This window comes from Protopterus annectens, chromosome 3.part1, assembly GCF_019279795.1.
Source record: "Protopterus annectens isolate FY-2018-M chromosome 3.part1, PAN1.0, whole genome shotgun sequence".
NCBI classification, from domain to species: domain Eukaryota; kingdom Metazoa; phylum Chordata; order Ceratodontiformes; family Protopteridae; genus Protopterus; species Protopterus annectens.
The window spans coordinates 218831721-218852984 of record NC_056732.1 but is presented as its reverse complement, the minus strand read 5'-3'; the positions used below and the strand labels follow the sequence as shown (position 1 = coordinate 218852984).

Here is a 21264-nt window from a genome sequence, read left to right as displayed (position 1 = left end):
ATCATGTTAATGTAAGAGATGAGAGCTTTGCTTTTGGTTTGCAAGCTTTTCATTCCCTCTTTCATCCCTGGCCCTCAAAGTCTTCACATAAAGTACCAAAGTGATGTGGTATGTCAACAAGCAGGGGAGCATGAGGTTGTATCTCCTTTTTAAGGAGTGGGATGTAGCTGTCCAATATCAAGTGACTCTTCAGGCAGTTACATTCCTTCAGAGCACAGTCTAGTGGCAGACTCTGAGCAGGTCCAGAACACAAGGGCATAAATTGATGCTTCACAGAGATGTGTCCCTGGACATTGTCCATTGGTGGGTATTGCTTAGGTAGGTTGCTTTGCATCCTGTTTGAACAGACAACTTCCTCTATTCTGTTTCAGAGTCCCAAGTCATCTGACTTAGAAAGTGAATATCCTGTCTTTTCCTTGAAAGGGGATATTTCTTTATGCTTTCCCATCCCTTCCTATGTTGTTAGAGTCTGCACTTTATCAGGCTGGACTCTACCAAAATCTTGCAGGTAACTCCCTTTTGGCTCAGACAGCATTGGTTCCCTCTTTGCTCTCACTTGGTCAGGGGCAATTACCACAAGTTACACACCAGGTAGATCTCCTCACACAAGATAAGGGATATCTTGTCCGTCCTAACCTGTCAACTGTTCAGCTGAAACTGGGTGATAAGGTTTTGATCCCTTTTAGGCATCTCTCTTCTGAGGATGTGTTCCAGGTTCTGCAGGAAGCTAGGAAACCCACTAACTGAAAATACTACATGTCCAAATGGAAGAGATTTTCTATCTGGTGCCTCTCTCTCCATCATGATCCCCTATGTCTGGAGATTTCTCTGGTTCTGTCTCATTGGTTTGATCTGCTCCATAGGTTGGCATATTCTTCAGTTAAAGCTCACCTGTTGGCATTTTTTGCTTGTCTGTCCCTGACTCCTCCCCTGGTCTCTAGGTTTGAGATCAAGCAGCTTCTTAAAGGCATCATTCATATCAGGCCTCCCAGTAAGTCTTTTCTGCTGCCTTGACCTCAATTTTGTACTTAAAATTTGACCTAGGCTCCTTTTGAGTCTGATTCTTTGGATTCCCCTGAACACTGTACTTGGAAGACTGTTCTTTTCCCCCTTACTTCAGCCAAGAGAGTATCTAAACTTCAGGCTCTCATTTCTATTCCTTCCTTTTTATATTTTCATGCAGACATAGTATCTCTCTGCTCTAATCCTTATATGCCCAGGGTGGCCAGTGAGTTGTCACACAGTCATCTATTCATCTTCCCTCCTTTTTACCTTCTCCAGTCTGCCAGTGAGAAAGGTCTTCACACCTTGTATTTGCATAGACATCTCAGACATTATTTAGATAAAACTAAAGTTACTCAAAAATCTGAGCAGCTTTTGTTTCTTTTCATCTTAGGGCATTGGGTTTGCCTGTTTCTAAGCAAACCAGCTATTCCTGGATTTCTAGGGCCATTTCCTTCTATTCTTTTCATGACAGATGTCTCCTCATCCATAAAGGTACATTCCACTATGGCAGTTATCTCCTCTGGTGCCTTTTTCAAGGGTCTGGATACCAATTCTATCCTTGGGACTGCTACTTGGCTCCTCTTCATACTTTCACTAAACTTTACAATTTGGATGTTATTTGAAAGGCCAGAGTGGGTTTTGCCAGGGCTGTTCTACATGGGTTTTGTGGAAGGTCCCTGTGTGCCTTCCTCCTCCCAGGCTTCTTCTTGAGCTCTTGTACTTTCCCACAGGTGAAGAATACTGCTCTGTGATATGGAAGTATGTTGTACAGTTACAGTTATGTAAAATAACCATAGATGTCTTTTCACTTTTGCAGTATTCACTCCCTCCCGCCTTCCCCTTCTGTCCTGGCTTTTGCCTTGTGGTTCGTTTCCCTCCTGGCTGAGGAGACCTTCTCCCTTTATTTTTTTCCTTCTGGGTGAATATGTTCTTTATCCCCGAGGGCGTTCGGTTCCTTCTGGGGCTTTTTCAGTTCTGAGCGTTTGCTTCCATCCATCACCTTTATGCCCTACATCTTGCACCTGGTGTGTATGCATTTCATATGGCACCTATAAGAGCTGAAGGGTTTGGTATACTGAATGGTTGCTGGACTATCCTTGCAAGGAGATCCCTTAGGTGAAGAATACTGTAACAGTGAAGAGGATGGCATCTACTGTTACAGTAAAACTTTACACAACCGTACTTTCTGATGCCATTACCTAAATGAACTGGCAAACTTCCAAATTGCTTGTAGGTGTGTATATCAAGTATGAGTTTGTGTGTGTCTCTCTTGTAATTAACTCTGTTAAGGATGTCAATTAAATTTCTGTCTTGAACATACTGTGTCTGAATAAGCATCAGGTGACAAGACAGTCCAGAAAAGCAACAATCTGAGATTTGCTGAGCTTTTGAATTTCACTCTTAACTAGTAAGTTACTTCACCTGTGTCCTTTTTACACTGCTCATTGATGGGAGAATGTTATTTGAATGTAAAGAGGTTCTTTCTGCAGTATTTAGGATATAGATAACATAGTCAAAGATTTTGGTTTTTGAATGAATGTAAATTGCATTTATGAAAGTGTTCTTTTGTGGAAGCATTTTTTTGAAGACATTTTACAGGTTAGACGGGTAGAGCAAGTTTTACAAAGTTAAAGCATTAATATCTACTTGTTTTTCAGGAACCAGTGAAAAGAATATTAGCGCTTACAGAAACCTGCTTAATAGAGCGTGATCCTGCTACTTATAATATTGTAACTTTAAAACCCTTGGGAGAGGTAAGTGACCTGAATTGTACACAATGCATTTAACACAACATTGCTGCTATGGTGATGAGGGTGTAATGCCATTGTAATTTCTTCTTGAGCTCCTGAGTTTAGAAAGTTTGTAGTTAACAAAAGCAAGCTGAGTAGCAGCTTTGTATGTAAAAACTGCCCACTGCATTGGATTTTTCATGTAACCTACAACTAGCAGCAGTTACTGGAGATGCTGTCTGTCAACGAACTGTATACTTTCAGTTGCTGTGCACAGCATTATAATCCATTCTGAGATCATAATCTTTTGTTTGTTATTTTTGAGCAATGTTGCGTGTAATTCAGCTCTTGAGCTTTGTTTCCTCGAGATTGCTGCACTGCCGTCAAACAAAAAGTGACCTAATCACCTACAGACTTGTGATGCTTGTTCCACTTAAAACTGCTTGGACAACTGGCAACAGCAAACATGCTTCAGAGTTGTTTTCTCTGAAATACTTCTACTTCCTGTTGTGTCTAGTGGTGCCATTTTTTTATATGCTCATTTGATTTTTGTCACCTTGTTTAATATTTTGCTTGGATGTGAAACCACTTTGGAACTGTTTGAAGTAGTTTGTGTTAGATTATTGCAAAATAAAAATATTACAGGGCCTACATGTTCCTTTTTTTAAGCAAACCAGCTTTTCTCCAGACACTTGGATTCCACTATGTTTTATAGGTGATTATCATCGGTGGCCTTTTTTGGGAGGGGGCTGGTGTTGAGCATTACACTCCATGTTTCTGTGACTTCAGTGGTTTGTCAGGCTTCAGCATCATTATGCTAAGTGACTGAGTGAAAACTACCTTATTTTTCGATTTTTGCATACATGCCTTTTGCTTTCCCTCGGATTTTTGTACTTTGTTGTAAGTTTGTATCAGCTGAGTTCACTCATGAGCTGCAACTCTCTGTCCCGTTTTTGTACTGGATTGACTCTCAGCAATGACTAAGGGACATAAAGCAGATGAGAACCCATAAAACAAAATCACTGTCCTGTACCAAAAACCCAAGTAACCATTGATCAGCTTTTAAAATATTTTTTACATCCTTTTGACTCATTTTTGCTACAGCACTTTTTTTCTTATGAGCAATTACTACTCTGAATACATAAGACTTCACAAAACAGATCATTTGCAGTAGCATCATTAGTTTCAGGAATCTGTAAGCAAAAATTGAAAGTAAATGTACCATTCCAGTATGTAAACTCTGGAATTAATTGTTGTGTGGCTTAATATGCTTTAAAAACAAACAAAAAAAACACAAATACCCCCCCCCCCACCCTGTGCTGCATAAAATAAATCCCTAACTCCATCCCATACAGTATGTTCAGTTGGCAGCATGGGTGCTGGAGGGACTAATCAGAGGAGGATGGGAGCGGAGTGTTAAATGCTAGCTTGCTCATCCTAGGAGGAAGGAGACAACTCTGTTCATTACACTGGCAACACCAACCAGATGGCAGGTACATCACCTACAGCAGGGAGCCAAGTGTGCATATGTTATATAGTGGTGTGACACTTACCTGAGATTTGTGCATATTTGGTAGTGTACCTGTTCCTCCCAATAGCAGCAGTTGTGGTGAGTGTAACTTGCTGATTAGGTGAGGCTAGGACAAATTCACAGGCCTGGTAGAATGGCACACTCCATAGTGCACTACTGTGGGTGAATAAATGTGCTGAAGGGCTCTCTTTCCAATGGAGGAATGAATGGCTTAGTTAGGTGCAGCAAGGGATGCCACTGGGCAGCTCCTATGATGCCCCCCCCCCAAAAAAAAAGAAGTTCTAAGAAAAATTTTGTAGGAAGTGGTCATACAAATCTTATTAATTTGACATCCCTCTTGTAGTTCCATCTTTACTGTGAACATTCTGCACACCCAGTGTTGGGTTGTGTACCTTAGACTCTCTGCAACTTTCAAACCATGTGTTCTCCATACATTTAGAACCATGCATAAATGCATGTATTCCTTTGGATTTACCTTCCTGATTGTTTTAAATTTATATTTTAGCAATAACCCATTACTGGGTAAGTGTATTAGAGGATTAATCTGTGGTTTGTTCATGAGGGTGAAGCCACAAGAGATGTGTTGGGATTCATAATTAAATAACATGTAGTGAAGGACTAATTTGTGGCTCTATGAATGGTGCAGGAAATCAAAAGACAAACGTGTAATGCATTTGCTAACAACTTAGGACAAACCACTGGACAGAAGTGTCTATTCAAGAGCAGCCCAGGAGTACTATGTGAAGTAACTTGGTCAGAGTCAGACAGACAAAGGTTGAGGAAGTCAAACCTCATAGTACGGGAAAGAGCTCTTCAACAGCTCATAGCCTTGCTCATCTGCAGCAAGTGCTAGACAAACCGTTGTAGTTCAAACACTGTGCATTTTACACGTGATTGCCTGCAATAAACTAGCTGAACAGTTGAAATAACTTTAAACTCGCCTATTTCATGTTGCCCAATTTATTTGCAGCCAAATAAGACACATTATCAACATTCCCAAGGATCATACCCAGAGAACATGGCTTTTGATCATGGTGCTACCATTTACTGCAATCAGTTTTCTTCCTTTATGCCATAACTTCTCTGGCTCATAGGTAGTTATTTTAAGTGACTTAAGTTCACAGAGGAGGCCAATAAGGGCTGAGGAAATCAAACCCTGCCTCACAGCTCTCGGCTTTAACCCTCTGAACCATAGCACTGGAATGCAGCAACCAAGTACTTGCACGAGCTGTCCATTACAGCTTGCTGAAAGCTATGCAATAACTAAGTGGAAGTGAAAATGTATAAAACCTATATTTTTAATTGCACAAAACCTATTATTGACTACAGGAAGTAATGCATTATTATTGCACAGAGCATCTAATGATGGTCATTGACTGACTGTAAACCACAGTAATTTTTAACCTTCAGTGGTTTATCAAAAAATGAATTGCGACTGTGTAGCAGTTGGTGCCAAAGGTTAAGAATGCAGGGTTTGATTCTTGCTGTCTTCAATAGCCTGTTGTGTGGCACTGAGCAAGTAATTTAACCAGACCGTGTTCTTGATGATCAAATTTAACATCTAGATGCTAAACTAACTTTACTACTTAGAAGCGCACACACTGATGCACAAGGTGTCTTTGGGGTTATCCAGATCTGCATTCCAGCAAAATATGTCCTTCCTTAGATCACTGTTGCCCCAGTTATAGATTACTGCAGGACTCTGGGAATCCAGATAGTCTCTTATTTGGATGACCTTGTTAATACAGGCATCATCTCAGCAGACACTGTTTATTCATGTCAGCTTTACATATCTCTCAACTGTACAGATTTTTGCAGAATATCCAGATTTTTGCTTCATATTTTTGGTCCATTTTTCATAAAATTGTAGTTTTCTGGCAAATTAGTGGCAAATCATTAAAATTTGAAGTCAGAAAATAATGATAGACATTTTAGTTTGATTTTACACCCTTCAGGACATGCATGCTAATGCAAAACCTGTTATTGTATCAACTTTCTAAGTTTGTATGAGCAATATTTAAAATTGTCCCTATTTTTGGGCCTTTGTCCCACTTTTATTCATGGCTTTGTCCAGATTTCTTACTCTGAGGTTGAGAGGTATGCATCTTTACCTTGGCTCTTCTTCAGGGTTTGAGGTTTACAATCAACTTAAAGAAGTCCACAATGGAGCCAACCCAAGATCTAGTTTTGTTGGGATACAGACTAGACACCAAACTCTTGAAGGCTTTGCTGCTGCCAGATAAAGTGCAGAGTCTCACCAGTGACTTCTGTTTTCTTCTGGCTTAAACTGTGAGAGAAAGTCTCAAAGCTCTGGGGTTCATGGCTGCAACCATTCGTATTATCCTCTTCTCAAGACTCCATATGAGGAAGATCCGGTGGTACATGAAATTCAGCTGGTCTCAACATTCCCATCTCCTGGACACCCAAATTTCTCTTCTGCCTTACCGAAAGAAGGAAATCGTGTTAGTATATATCACAGATGAAGCTTGACTGAGGTCTGCCTTTCAAAATGCAGAGACCACAACAGGCATTGCACACAGATGCATCAAACAGTGCGTGGGAAACATGGTCGGCAGCCTGAGAGATTTCAGGGATAGTGGTCTGTAAATCTAAGATCAGAGCATATCGGTTTGAAGGAGATTTGGGCTCTATTGTATCTGCTGCTGATCTCCCATTACTGGAAACCAAGTCCCTTAAGATTGCTTACAGGCAACACTACTGTCATGTCGTTCATATGCCGGGGGGGGGGGGGACAGATCCCGTTGACTGTGCAGACTTTTGACGTGGAGGCAGGCCACAAAAGCAAGCCTCTCTAAGTGGTTTACTTTCTCTCACAGGACTGTGTTCTTGATGGGCTTTATAAGTTGATCAAGGGAAGATCTTCACAACTGGATAATGATTGTGGAGATCTTCCTAGACATAGTCCACAAATGAGGGTCTCGCAGATTAATTTGTTTACATCAACGACAAACGTCCTTGCTTTTGCACAAGGTCGTACTGTCTACAATCTTAGAAAATGGATGCAATGTCCTTTCTTGAAAAGGAAGATTCTTGTATGCCTTCCTTCCACTTTCTATTCTTCCCAAGGTCTTAAAGATCGAAAGACAACCCAAAGATCTTACTGCTGATTCCCAGGAATACTACTACCAGGAAATTTTACTTGGAAAAGATTTACTATATGCTGCCATGCTCATAAACAGGATCCGGTACAGTCAGATACCTCTGTGGTCCTCTCTAATTTGTGTGAGCTGTTGAAATGTGGCCTGGCATGCTTATCTGTCAAGGCATACCTTTTAACCATTTCTGCTTGCCTACCCATGGATCCTCTTTGTCCAGACTGGAGGAATAACAGTTTTTATAGGGTGTACTCCACATAAACCCTTGTAAGAATGTGTTATACTGCATGCTTAGGACCTCAGCTTTGTGCTGGAAAAACTTAGTCACATCTTTTAAACCAGCAGCCACTGCTTGTCTCAAATTGTCCTCCTTTTGGCTGTTCCCATTAGGGGTCGCCACAGTGAATCATCTGTTTCCATTTATTCCTGTCCTCTGCATCTTTTTCTGTCACACCAACCACCTACATGTCCTCTCTCATCACATCCATACTTAACTTAGGCCTTCCTTTTTTCCTCTTACCTAGCAGCTCCATCCTTAGCATCTTTCTCCCAATATACCCAGCATCCCTCCTTAGCATGTGTCCAAACCAATGCAATCTCTCCTCTCTGGCTTTGTCTCCAAACTGTCCAACCTGAGCAGACCCTCTAATGTGCCTGTTCCTAATCCTGTCCATCCTTGTCGCACCCAGTGAAAATTTTAACACCTTTAAATCTGCCACCTCCTTCTTTGACTTCTGTCTTTTCATCATTGCTACTGTCTCTAGCCCATATAAGATAGTTGTCTCACTACCCTTTTGTAGACCTTCCCTTTCACTCTTACTGGTACCAGTCTGTCACAAATCACTCTTGACACTCTTATCCACCCATTCCACCCTGCCTGTACTATTTCCTTCACCTCTCTTCCACACTCACTATTAGTCTGAACTGTTGATCCTAAGTATTTAAACGCATCCACCTTCACTTAGACAACTCTCTGAACTCCAGACCCTTATGTCAACCCCCTCCTTTCCTTATTTTCATAAGGTTTGTGATGATATGAGGTAGTGCCGGCATAGCTAGCTGGAGTTTTATAAAGAATTATGTCATTTGTATATTAAATGGATTTGCACAGATGCTTATATTGAAAATGTATTTGTAAAGCTGCTTGTGTTAAAAATGTACCAACAGTGGGTCCTGCTGTACAGAAAAGAAATATACCTGTATCAGACTGTGTTGTAACTGTTGAAATGAATATATTGTAACTGAGGATACTGGAAGAGAAGAGGTTAATCTCAGTTCAGCTAACTTTGAAAATAGTCTGAAATCATATTACCTGGTTTAGGCCATAAAGTTTGTATCTTACAGTTCTGATTGCAGCCAGAGACAAAATGTCTGTGAAAACCAGGACTTAGGAATCCTACTGTATTGGTCCTTAGGGGTGAACTAATTGCTACCTTGGAAAGGTGGACGTTTTTGAAATGGCTTTCTAGCTTCCAGATGTTATAACACGTTAGCAAAGCTGTGTGTGTGTGGTAACACATGTGCAAGATTCTGGCTCAGTTTGTAGTAAAGGGAGTATTTTGGGAACTAGGATTCAGTTGACCATATGTATGTGATGTCATTCTGTAATCCAGCACTGAAATAATGTTTTAATACTAGATGAGACAGAAGTCTTAGAGCAGTCTGGTTGTGAAACCTGACAAAGAAGGACCACTCACGCACATCATCTTGCCTTCCTCTAGTAAGTGAAGTAAGGAACAGTAATTCTTTAGATTTGTCAGGAAAATATAGTGAGATTAGTAAAGTATTGTTTTTTTCTGTATCTGTGTGAACCTTTCCATCTGTATTATTTTTAATATTTCCTATAATTGAAACTCTGGTGTTTATTGTAAATAAATATTTAGTATTTTTGCATTCTTTTGTTATTTATTATATATGTTTACACTTTTCATTGTGGCTGGTCTTTTAGAGAATATTTTAACCTTTGAGAGTACTTGTATTTATTTGGTAATAATGTGGTCGATCCTGAAGGCCTTGCATTTGGTCAAAATACTACCATTTGTATAAGCGTTAATTTAACAAAGTATAATTGGATACCCTGGTAAGAGCCTTAGAGTAGCTGGCTTCGGAGTGTTCTGGTGGCAGTATCTACCTTATAGTCTGGGCAGAGGGGGCATAGCTGGTAAATCTGTGCCTGCCTTATCTGTGTGTGTGTGTGCTGTGAATCAAATCTCAGTCTGTGCGTCAGCTACTTGGAGCAGGGACCAGAGCACTGGTTTCACAGAGAGGGTGGTGGAGGAGTTGGCTTTAACACTCCGCTGAGGACTCACCCTCTACATCTGTGTCAATGGGGGTAGTCTTATTTTGAGGCCTGGACAGAGAGAAGAAATCCCCAGGACTGTGTGCTGTTAAGGAAAATTGTGCTTGGCTCAGTGAGCTGCATCTGGAAATACTGTGGGTATTTTTATTTGTTCCAAGTGAATGTCCCTCACCAGTGTCAGTGGTGAGGATTGAGGCTTCTCCTTGGATACTGGCCCAGAGGAGGGATGTCACAAGGTCAATGTGTCCTTGAAGGCTAATCTCTCCTTTATGCTTGGTGGTAAATGAGCTCTCAGGCCGTAAATCTTCCAAACTTCTTTCCTAACCCACAAAACACAGGAGAGAGGTTTCTGCAGTGTATTGATGTGTGTAGACAACTCAGATTCTTCTTGGATAAGACTAAGGATATCTGCAAATCTGATCACTTGTTTTTCTTTCCACTATCCCAAGACATATAGTCTGTAAGCAAATCATTGCTAAGTGGATTTCCAAATCTATTACTTTTCCTGTAGTCAACAGAGGTAAATCCTTATCTTCTGCAGCAAAGGCACATTCTACTAGAGCAGTGGCCTCATTTGGAGCTTTGTACAAAAATGTAGAACCATCCTAGAACTAGCTGCTTGATATCTGAATTACTGGACAGTTCTCCTATTTCTCATCCAAACCACCTTTTACACTTAATAAGCTTTGGGAATCACCCAACAGTATAGAATACTGCAAAAGGGATGTAAAAAAGGGCATTAGTGCAGCTGTGCAAGAACGTATCATAGCAGTATATGTCCTACTAATCACCTTTGAAGCATTCTTTCCCACCATTCCTTCCTCTCTTTCTTAGGCTTCCTTCCTTTTCCTTGTGGACAAAGGGGGACCAGTACCTTTCTGCATCTGCCCTCTTAGCTGACCATTGTATTTTGTTACTCAGGCTTCTGTAGGCTTACTTGCTTGGAAGATGGTCTGAGGATTTACATTCATACATCCACTTAATGTACCCTCATGTCAGCAGGTGTAGGTCATATGTTAGATGTATGGCTTTATAGAAGGTTTTGGCTTTGGTACCCTGACTGAATGTCCAGGTTATTTGGCACGATAATACAACAGTTTTGAAATACTGCAGCAGTGATCAGTAATGCTTTTGCTCTTATGCTAAGTTCTTATGCAGTTGTACTTTCCTCAACCAACTGCTTCCCCCACTCTTCAATGCAAACATTTTTCCTTGACCATTCAGTGAAGCGCTGCTTCCCGTGCTCATGCTTGTACTTCCTTCCTGTACTCCTGCATCTTTTACTGTGGAAAAAAGTGTGTCGAGACTTTTGGTCAATACTATAGGTACAAATGGAAAATTGGCTGACTCTGGGCCTCTCCGAAGTTTTGGGGCCAGGGTGGTTGCTTGTTTCACCCCTATTATAACCTGCCACTGTGGACAGCCCTGCATAGAACTGTGTACTGCTGCCACTGCCTAGTTTTTAAACTTATTATTTTACAGCATTGTTTTCTTGCCCTTAATACTGGGTTTAAAAGTATTTTTGCATCTGCTGTTAATTGATTTGTTTTGTTTTCCATTTTTTAATTATGCAAAGTTAAAAATAAATCTTAATTGCAAGTTAACTGTCTGTGTTTAGCATGTTCTGTCTTGGGTGGAGATTATTCTTTCCATGATTCCAGTGGAAGGTAGGCTGTCCATGTTTGACATTACTGATGAACATATGTAGCCAATTCTTGCAAACAAGAGCTTATTGACTTGAAAGTATTTGACTTTGTGAATCACATGTTCTTGCTGCTGGATTCCAGCATTAGCTTTGTTTGCCATTGTAAAAGCTGGTTTTGTGGCTGTGTAATGGTTCCCAAAAATTGGAAGTATTTTGTTGACCTTCTGATGCCTATTGTAATGTAGCTTGCAAATGCATCCTTGGATGAAGACCCACACCCCACATAAGTTCACGGTCTTTTGTACTCTCTCGAATTCATAAATTCTTCAGCATAGATGATCTAGGCTTAACCTGTACCAAGAACAATTCTTAAGTCATTTAGACACTATTGTAAAGACCTAGCTTTGCTTTAGACAGGTTTCACCTGAAAATCTCTAATACTAGAGCTGTATTGTTTAGCACTTTGTAGAGGTCATTTAGTTTAGCAACCATGCTGAGTCATTGGCTTCAGTAATGCTTAACTTGAAACTTTCAGTGTAGTATTGCCTCCTTTCCCAAGACTACCCTTATTTGGTAGTTGTAATTTTTTCTTTAAAGAAACACCTATCACAGCTGCTTTCCTCTGGTGGTAAACTGGACTGTGGTATGAAAAACTATGCAAGTTTTGTCAGTAAGCCAAAGCTGATCTAGAGAAAACCAAAACACTTAATCAAAAATACCTTCTTACTGTATTGTAAAACTGCAAAACAACTGAGATTCTACAAGTAAGAGGTTGTAAACAACTCATCTGTGTGTTGAGAGTATTGATTGTTCATGATCTGGTGTTGGAGAAAGAAATTACATACCTTGTCTGAAAAGGTAGTAACTCTCATCACACTTATCCAGCAGGTTTACTTATCTTCAGTCATGCAAATCTACTTCAGTTAAACCTGGATAGACAGTTAATTTAAGAAAAACCAACAGACTTCTACCCTTTGTTACCAAAAATACGCTGCTTAAACAGCTTTATTATGGAGTTATGTTAGTGTGTCAGTACTTCAGTTAACAGTACCTTGCTTCAGATAGTATGGATATTCAGGCTTCCTTTCCACCCTTGTAATTAAAAAAAAAAATGGCACCCAGAGTTGCTTATTTAGAGTATACAATACCTAAATTATTGCCCATGTCTAATTTCTTTTTTAATTATTTACTGATCAGTCCTTTGGCATGCATTTACCTCTCAGTATCCCTTTACTGTTTAAACTCTTCTTGTGTGATGTTTATAATTTAAGAAGTCTAGAACAACCTTTTGACTGAAAACCATGTTCTCCTTGATATGCGAAAGTCATTTACTTTACTGTAGCACTAGATATGGATTTGTAGTTCCGACTTTGTCACTAGAACCGAAGCGAACAGGATTTTAGACAACCTGGTATCTACAACTTTCCCAGCTGCTTTCTTCTCCAAGTAAATTGTAAAGATCTGCAAACAGAGATGACCTCCTTGTTTCAGAACAAATACTTTTGCTTCCAGCTCAGTAAACACTGCTAAAAAGTCTCCGCCTGTAGCTGTTTGTGTACATTTACAGTGCTGATGGCATTTATCTTTCCTTTTGCCATAACTTTTACACATTGTTAGACTATTTTAATTGAGGCTTAAAAAGGCAGCTGGCTGTTTTATATTGCTACAGTCCTAGCAGCCATCATGAGTTGTCTGTAACTTGTATGGTGTGTATTTCTCTAACTCTTGTCTTACTGATTGTTTTTTTTTACTTTGTTAACTAGGAATGCCCCAGCTGTAATGTCCCATTTTCAACACAGTTTCCAGAGAGAGTAGCCCCCAAACAGGGCAGAACATAAAATTATACTGAAAACAGTTAAAGAATAGTGGTCTATTATAGCAATAACCCACGCCTGGGTGTGGGTAATGCTGGATTTGCCCACAGTTGTGCCCTCGGGACCAAACAAAGCCAACCGTGGGTAAATCCAGCATTACCCACACCCAGAAGTGGGTTATTGCTATTATACAATGACATTATTTAAGAAAAGAAATAATTACTTTTCTTAAATAATGGCATTGTATAATGCCTCTTTACTGCCCTTCCGCAGCTGTCTGGTATTCTGCGGCAGTTCTGATGTACTGCGCATGCCTACACAGTACATCAGAGCTGTGGGCAAAAGCAACGGAGAGCGCAAGATCTCCGTTGCTTTTTGTACTGTTTCGCTATGTTAAAAAGTTTTTGTACTGTTTCGCTATGTTAAAAAGTTAATTGTATTTCTTGTGGGAAGCAAATACCTCATAAAGACTTTCATTCTTACTGTATTCCTTGCCTAGGCCCTGACCATAACGTTTCAGGTTGTCTGTTTTGTGCTAGATTTAACCAACACACTAAGCATTGGTATGGTTTTGCATTAAACTATTTTGGACGCAGGTTTAATTATCCAGAAATGTCAGAAATCCATCCGACTACCGGAGTTCACAAAAAACGCAAAGAAAGAGATAGACAACAGAGGCCCAAAACCGACGACGAAGCTTCTCCTAAGCCAGTCGCCGGTTCTCAGTGAGGTGCTTTCGCAACCCCTGACGCCTGCTACTTTAGAGTCGCAGGACGCTACCGACTCCCACGTGGAGTCTGCTATGCCACTGGAAACTCAAGGTATTGGAGCCTCGGACGCTATTTCTTCAGATGTGTCCAGAGCCACTGAGCACTAAGGGTATTCAGACCTAAGCATCTGTACATTAAACAGACTTCAAAGGCAAAGACTAAAGCACCTTCAAAGGCAAAGAAGCAAACTCAAGAGCCACGTGGACAGGCCTCCATGCCCAAAAAGCAGATGCTCAAATTGGCCGAAGATTTGATTACCTTGATCAGGGGTTCCCAACCCCCTCCTGATAAGAGGCCTAGGCAAGAGACTGACTATGAATCTTCAGATCAGGTTTCCATTTCTTCTGATTCCTCTTCTGATCAGGAATATTTTCTTCCCCCCATGAGGATTCTGATGCTGAAGAATCTCTACCTTCAGCTTCTCCTCCAGAGGACTATTCTTTTGGGGAAACCTTACATACCATAAGGGAGCATTTCTACTGGGAGAGCCAAGATTTTTCAGACTCTAAAGAGGCTCAGGGATTTCCTGCTGCTACTTCAACACAAGCCACTAGCCGTCCCACCTGTGTTAGATATTGCAGATGTTTTTTCGGAGTCTAGTCTTACCCCTGACTCCTTACCTCCAGCTCCTGTTAAGCCTGACAGATATTACAGGGTTCCTGACTCACCTAAATTCCTTTTTAAAAACCCTGCTGCAGACCCAGAAACTATTTCTCAGGGTCCCAAAGGAGTTAAGGCTTCCACTGCAAAAACCCCTACCCCCTCTGACAGGGATTCTAGGGCAGTGGATAGATGGGGAAAAAAGGTTTACACATCTGCTTCCTCGGCTATAAGGGCCTTAAATTGTCAGTTTCATATGCTCAAATATCAGCAACATGTCATGGCATTGCTTAAACAGAAAATGCTGTTAAACACTGAATGTACAGAAAACAAGGAAATGCAGGATTTATTGCATGCAGCTGAACAAGTTGGAAAGCATACTTTGCAATGTGGTTTTGATTCTTTTAGAGGCCTCCTGCAGGGCCGCAGTTACAGGTTCTGTAATTAGGAGGCATGCTTGGTTAACGGAACAAAATCTGCCTCATCATGTTAAAGTTCAGTTATTATTAGATGCACCTTTACAGCATGATACTTTGGTATTAAGGCAGAAGAGGTGTTAAAGAAAATGGAGGACAAAGCTAAATCTATGCAAACGATCAAATATTTTTTACAAGTACAGCCACCTAGGTTTAGTAGACACTGGCCAACAAAGAATTGGTCCTTTCCTGTGTCAGACAGACCTCAAAGGGGCAGATCCAGACACCCCTAGAGGCAGATCCCAGGCACAAGGTTCATTCTGCTCAAAACAATGGGGGGCTTCTACCTCCAAAGTTGGAGAAGACAAATCACAACAATTCAGGAAACAGTCCCAATGACTTCCCCCTGCCTGCACCAAGCACTTATCTCCTGGCAGCCCACTTAGGGGAAAATTAGCATTTTTTCTCAAAATTGGCACATTATAACCCAGGACAAGTGGGTCTTGGTGTCACAAGTCTACAAGTTCAATTTCCATACCCTGCCAAAAGCAAACGGCTGGCCAGATCTGCCAAAAATCAATGGGCTTTCCAGCGCACTGATGTTGTCAGACCAAAGGCATAGCTACAGTGGAGTGAAGTGGGCAGATGCCCAGGTGCAAGTTGTTAGGCATGATTGGCAGATGCTGATGTGGTTCCACACAGACAGGGCACTGCAGCCATGACTGCAGATTCAAGTATTGACAGAAATTAATGCTGAATCTGTAGTTACAATAATCGCTGAAGCACTTAATCTGTGGCATTTTAAGTGTAGTAAGCCACGTGCTACTGTTTCAGAGCCAAAGAGAACAGTTTGTTTGTTTTGAACTTTGAGAAAACTTTTTTTTTTTATTGCTCAAGGGGTGCTAGAGCGGGTTACTGCCCAGGGCACGAGGTATATTGCCTAAGGCTCTGTATACATTTAGGAATGAACCTAGGACTTCATGCATTTGTCCAGTGAAACTTGAATAATGCAGTGTCAGTTGTTCAGTAAGTAGCTGCTTACCTTTGATGCCAGAGATGTAGCCCTCATAATTAGATTTAGACTTCTCTAATAGCTTTAAAAATCTGCCATTTGCATGTCTAGGTGTTCTAAAGCAGTATTTCATATAAAATTCATAAAGTCAGTAAATGTTTTATGTTCACCTGCTGTAGCGCATTTTATATGAATTCCAGAACTACACTGCCTTATGCATCTGCATCTTTTTCCATCTTTCTTTATCTTGATCTCCAAAGCTTAAACCTAATACTACAGACCTGTCCTGTAAAACAAAATATGCTGCATTTTTTCATGTACTATAAAATCCTTACACTTTTCATAGTGTTATTACTTAATCCAACCCCGTAAACTACTGTGCCAGAAATGTCATTTCTGCTTAATGCCTAACGTAATGTATATCTGCATAAGATAAAATGAAGGTTCATACTCAGTCATATCCTTAACGTACAGTATCTCTTTTATCTGTTTTTAATGTTTTGTTACCAATGTAATCTGTAATCCAAATAGCATTGAATTCTGAAATAATCATGATCTACAACCTATCTATCTTACTCACCTCTCACCTATATACACATATATCATAGACTGCATTGTCATTTTTGGTCTATCCCTACCAGCAGTCTTTTGAATGTCATAATAAAACCATACATTTCCAACATATTCTACAAGTTTCCTGATGTATTTCATCAAGTAGTCTGGCTTTCACATGTGTTCTTTGATAGCACCTGATATTTTCTTCCCAACAGACTTCTTAATTGCATATAATCTAATTTCAACTATGCAGTCTTACACCATACCTACAAATTTAGATATTTCTTTATCTGGATTTTTAATCCTCATTCGTAAAAAAAAAAAAAAAAAAAAAAAAAAAAATTTGTTTTGTTCGCACTGTGTCACTGCTGCCTGTTCACCGTAAGCCCCCTCCTGCACAGTACTTTCCCCGTTTCGGGAGCTAGTGTGAACTAGGAAGGGTCCTTGTTTAGACGGCCATTAGTGCTGGTGGGACGGTTTTCTTCCTTAGCTCTATGATCCCCATAAACACGCAGCTTTCTGAACTGGGGGAGGCATGTGAGAGGCTATTAATGTGGGTCATCCCTCAATTCTGCAAAAGATGTTGCTAGGAAGCATCCCAGCCTCCTCTCTTCAAATATATAAAGTAGTTACCCTTGTTTTCACCAGAAAAGTTGCACTTCCCTTTTGCTCCCAAGCATCCACTACCCTCTTCAACCTCCAAGAGAGGCAAATGGGTCATGCCAGATGTTCTTCGTGTTTCACTGTTGCAGTCATTACATTTGGGTAATCCTGCTGGCAGGTTGCCCTCAGTCGGCCTGAATTCCAAAGTCCTGGGTCCTGCGTCGGCCATTGTCACCCCTTCCCTGACGTCAGGTCGTCAGGGGTATAAAAGATGCGGTCGACGCCATTTTCTTTAGTCTTTCTTGCCACGCAGTGCCCGAAGCAGAAGCAGTTCGCAAGTGCCGGTCGGCCGACTCCTGAGATTTTCGAGTTCGAATTTCAGATCCGAAGTCTTCTATAAAGCCAAGTACCCGTTGAAACTTTTTCTTGCTCCAGACCGATGTCAGAAAAAGTTAATTGTATTTCTTGTGGGAAGCAAATACCTCATAAAGACTTTCATTCTTACTGTATTCCTTGCCTAGGCCCTGACCATAACGTTTCAGGTTGTCTGTTTTGTGCTAGATTTAACCAACACACTAAGCGTTGGTATGGTTTTGCATTAAACTATTTTGGACGCAGGTTTAATTATCCAGAAATGTCAGAAATCCATCCGACTACCGGAGTTCACAAAAAACGCAAAGAAAGAGATAGACAACAGAGGCCCAAAACCGACGACGAAGCTTCTCCTAAGCCAGTCGCCGGTTCTCAGTGAGGTGCTTTCGCAGCCCCTGACGCCTGCTACTTTAGAGTCGCAGGACGCTACCGACTCCCACGTGGAGTCTGCTATGCCACTGGAAACTCAAGGTATTGGAGCCTCGGCCGCTATTTCTTCAGATGTGTCCAGAGCCACTGAGCACTAAGGGTATTCAGACCTAAGCATCTGTACATTAAACAGACTTCAAAGGCAAAGACTAAAGCACCTTCAAAGGCAAAGAAGCAAACTCAAGAGCCACGTGGACAGGCCTCCATGCCCAAAAAGCAGATGCTCAAAATGGCCGAAGATTTGATTACCTTGATCAGGGGTTCCCAACCCCCTCCTGATAAGAGGCCTAGGCAAGAGACTGACTATGAATCTTCAGATCAGGTTTCCATTTCTTCTGATTCCTCTTCTGATCAGGAATATTTTCTTCCCCCCATGAGGATTCTGATGCTGAAGAATCTCTACCTTCAGCTTCTCCTCCAAAGGACTATTCTTTTGGGGAAACCTTACATACCATAAGGGAGCATTTCTACTGGGAGAGCCAAGATTTTTCAGACTCTAAAGAGGCTCAGGGATTTCCTGTTACTACTTCAACACAAGCCACTAGCCATCCCACCTGTGTTAGACATTGTAGATGTGTTTTCGGAGTCTAGTCTTACCCCCTGACTCCTTACCTCCAGCTCCTGTTAAGCCTGACAGATATTACAGGGTTCCTGACTCACCTAAATTCCTTTTTAAAAACCCTGCTGCAGACCCAGAAACTATTTCTCAGGGTCCCAAAGGAGTTAAGGCTTCCACTGCAAAAAACCCTACCCCCTCTGACAGGGATTCTAGGGCAGTGGATAGATGGGGAAAAAAGGTTTACACATCTGCTACCTCGGCTATAAGGGCCTTAAATTGTCAGTTTCATATGCTCAAATATCAGCAACATGTCATGGCATTGCTTAAACAGAAAATGCTGTTAAACACTGAATGTACAGAAAACAAGGAAATGCAGGATTTATTGCATGCAGCTGAACAAGTTGGAAAGCATACTTTGCAATGTGGTTTTGATTCTTTTAGAGGCCTCCTGCAGGGCCGCAGTTACAGGTTCTGTAATTAGGAGGCATGCTTGGTTAACGGAACAAAATCTGCCTCATCATGTTAAAGTTCAGTTATTATTAGATGCACCTTTACAGCATGATACTTTGGTGTTAAGGCAGAAGAGGTGTTAAAGAAAATGGAGGACAAAGCTAAATCTATGCAAACGATCAAATATTTTTTACAAGTACAGCCACCTAGGTTTAGTAGACACTGGCCAACAAAGAATTGGTCCTTTCCTGTGTCAGACAGACCTCAAAGGGGCAGATCCAGACACCCCTAGAGGCAGATCCCAGGCACAAGGTTCATTCTGCTCAAAACAATGGGGGGCTTCTACCTCCAAAGTTGGAGAAGACAAATCACAACAATTCAGGAAACAGTCCCAATGACTTCCCCCTGCCTGCACCAAGCACTTATCTCCTGGCAGCCCACTTAGGGGGAAAATTAGCATTTTTTTTCTCAAAATTGGCACATTATAACCCAGGACAAGTGGGTCTTGGTGTCACAAGTCTACAAGTTCAATTTCCATACCCTGCCAAAAGCAAACGGCTGGCCAGATCTGCCAAAAAAATCAATGGGCAGAGGCACAAAAACAAGTCTCATCCCTCATGGACATGAGGGCCATTCAACTAGTACCAGAGCAAGAGCAGGGACAAGGATTTTACTCGACTGTTCTTGGTACCCAGAAAGGACAAGGCCTTGAGGCCAATACCGGACCTATCTATTTTGAACACATTCCTGGATATACCAAAATTCAAGATGCTGACTTTACAGCAGCTTCTGCCCATGCTGGGCAAGAACGCTTGGCTTGTGACTTTAGACCTAAAAGAGGCATACCTGCATGTCCCAATCAGACAAATATGCAGAAGATACCGCAGATTCAAGGCTTGCTCAATGCACTACCAATTCTCTGCACTGCTCTTTGGCTTATCTACTGCACCCAGGGTCTTTACAAAGTGCCTGGCACCAGTAATTGCATTCTGCAGACAAAGAGGAATACAAATAGATCCTTACTTGGACGACTGTCTAATTCAAGCAGAGAACAGGGACATTCTTCTACAGCATCTGGCGTTTGTGAAAAGACTTCTAACACGCCTAGGGTACACAGTCAACGAAAAGAAATCAAAACTAGTATCCTCTCAAGATAATATTCCTAGGTGCAAGCTTAGATACAACCGCCCAGATGGCTTATCTCACGGCAGACAAACAAAGGCAACTGACTACTTATTTCAAAATGCTGGCAACAAACAGCCAGTTATCTGCAAGAAAAATTCTGCAGGCTTTGGGCTTCATGGCATCCTGCATCCTACTAATTCCATATGCAAGACTGCATATGAGGAAACTTCAGTGGTACCTAAAAAGTGTTTGGACTCAACATTGCCACAGCCTGGAAACTATGATTACTCTTATTCCCTGCCTGCAACAGGAGTTTCGATGGTGGGCAAAGGCTTGTCACCAAAACAAGGGACAGCCATTCACATTACCCCCAGCCAGGCAAACACTAACAATGGATGCATCAGATTATGCCTGGGGGGCCCACATGGCAGGAAGATGCATTCATGGCAAATGGACCTCAAACCAAATGCATCTACATATCAATCAAAAAGAGATGCTAGCAGTTCAAAATGCCCTGGCAACCTTCAGGGACCTACTTCATCCAGGGCAACTACTGATAAAGACAGACAACACCACGGTCATGTGGTATATAAACAAGCAGGAGGGCACTCATTCTTACCCTCTTTACAGACTAGCCATGACTTTGTGGGACACAGCATTGACTTACCAAGTACACCTGCAGGCACAGTTCCTGCCAGGAAGGAAAAATGCTCTGGCAGACTATCTAAGCAGAAACCTCATGGATCCCCACAAGTGGCACCTGGATCCACGAGTCCTCAGCATGATAACAAGGAAATGGGGATGCCCGGACATAGATCTATTGGCCTCCCCTCACAACTACCAACTAAAAAGATTCTGCACAAGGATTTATCACAGACAAGCATGAAAAGTGGACTCCCTATCTTTCATCTGGAAAAACCTATCCGTATACGCATTTCCCCCTCTGCCTCTTCTCCTCAAGGTACTCTTAAAGGTCAGACAGGAGAAGCCAAGGATGATACTAATTGCCCCAGACTGGCCCCGCCAGTACTGGTATCCAATACTAAGGAGCTTGTCTCAATGCCCAGCTTGGACCTTACCTCAGATACCTCATCTACTGTCCCAGCAAAACAGTTGGATCCTGCACAGCCAACTCAGGACTTTAAATGTGGCAGCATGGCGGATAATGTAGTCATACAAAACACACCTCTCAGTAAAGCTGTGATGGATGTCATTTTGGAGGCCAGAAGGCCT

At 41.5% G+C, this 21264-nt stretch overlaps 1 protein-coding gene across 1 annotated transcript in view; it reads left to right on the top strand.

Moving 5' to 3' along the window:
- The window catches only part of DNAJC13 (DnaJ heat shock protein family (Hsp40) member C13), a gene marked incomplete in the record, with an annotated part of 3140357 nt that overhangs the window by 560521 nt on the left and 2558572 nt on the right, over nucleotides 1-21264 (top strand). Inside the window, 1 exon segment of the mRNA XM_044066722.1 lies at nucleotides 2664-2759. Coding sequence (XP_043922657.1) covers nucleotides 2664-2759 — 96 coding nt within the window.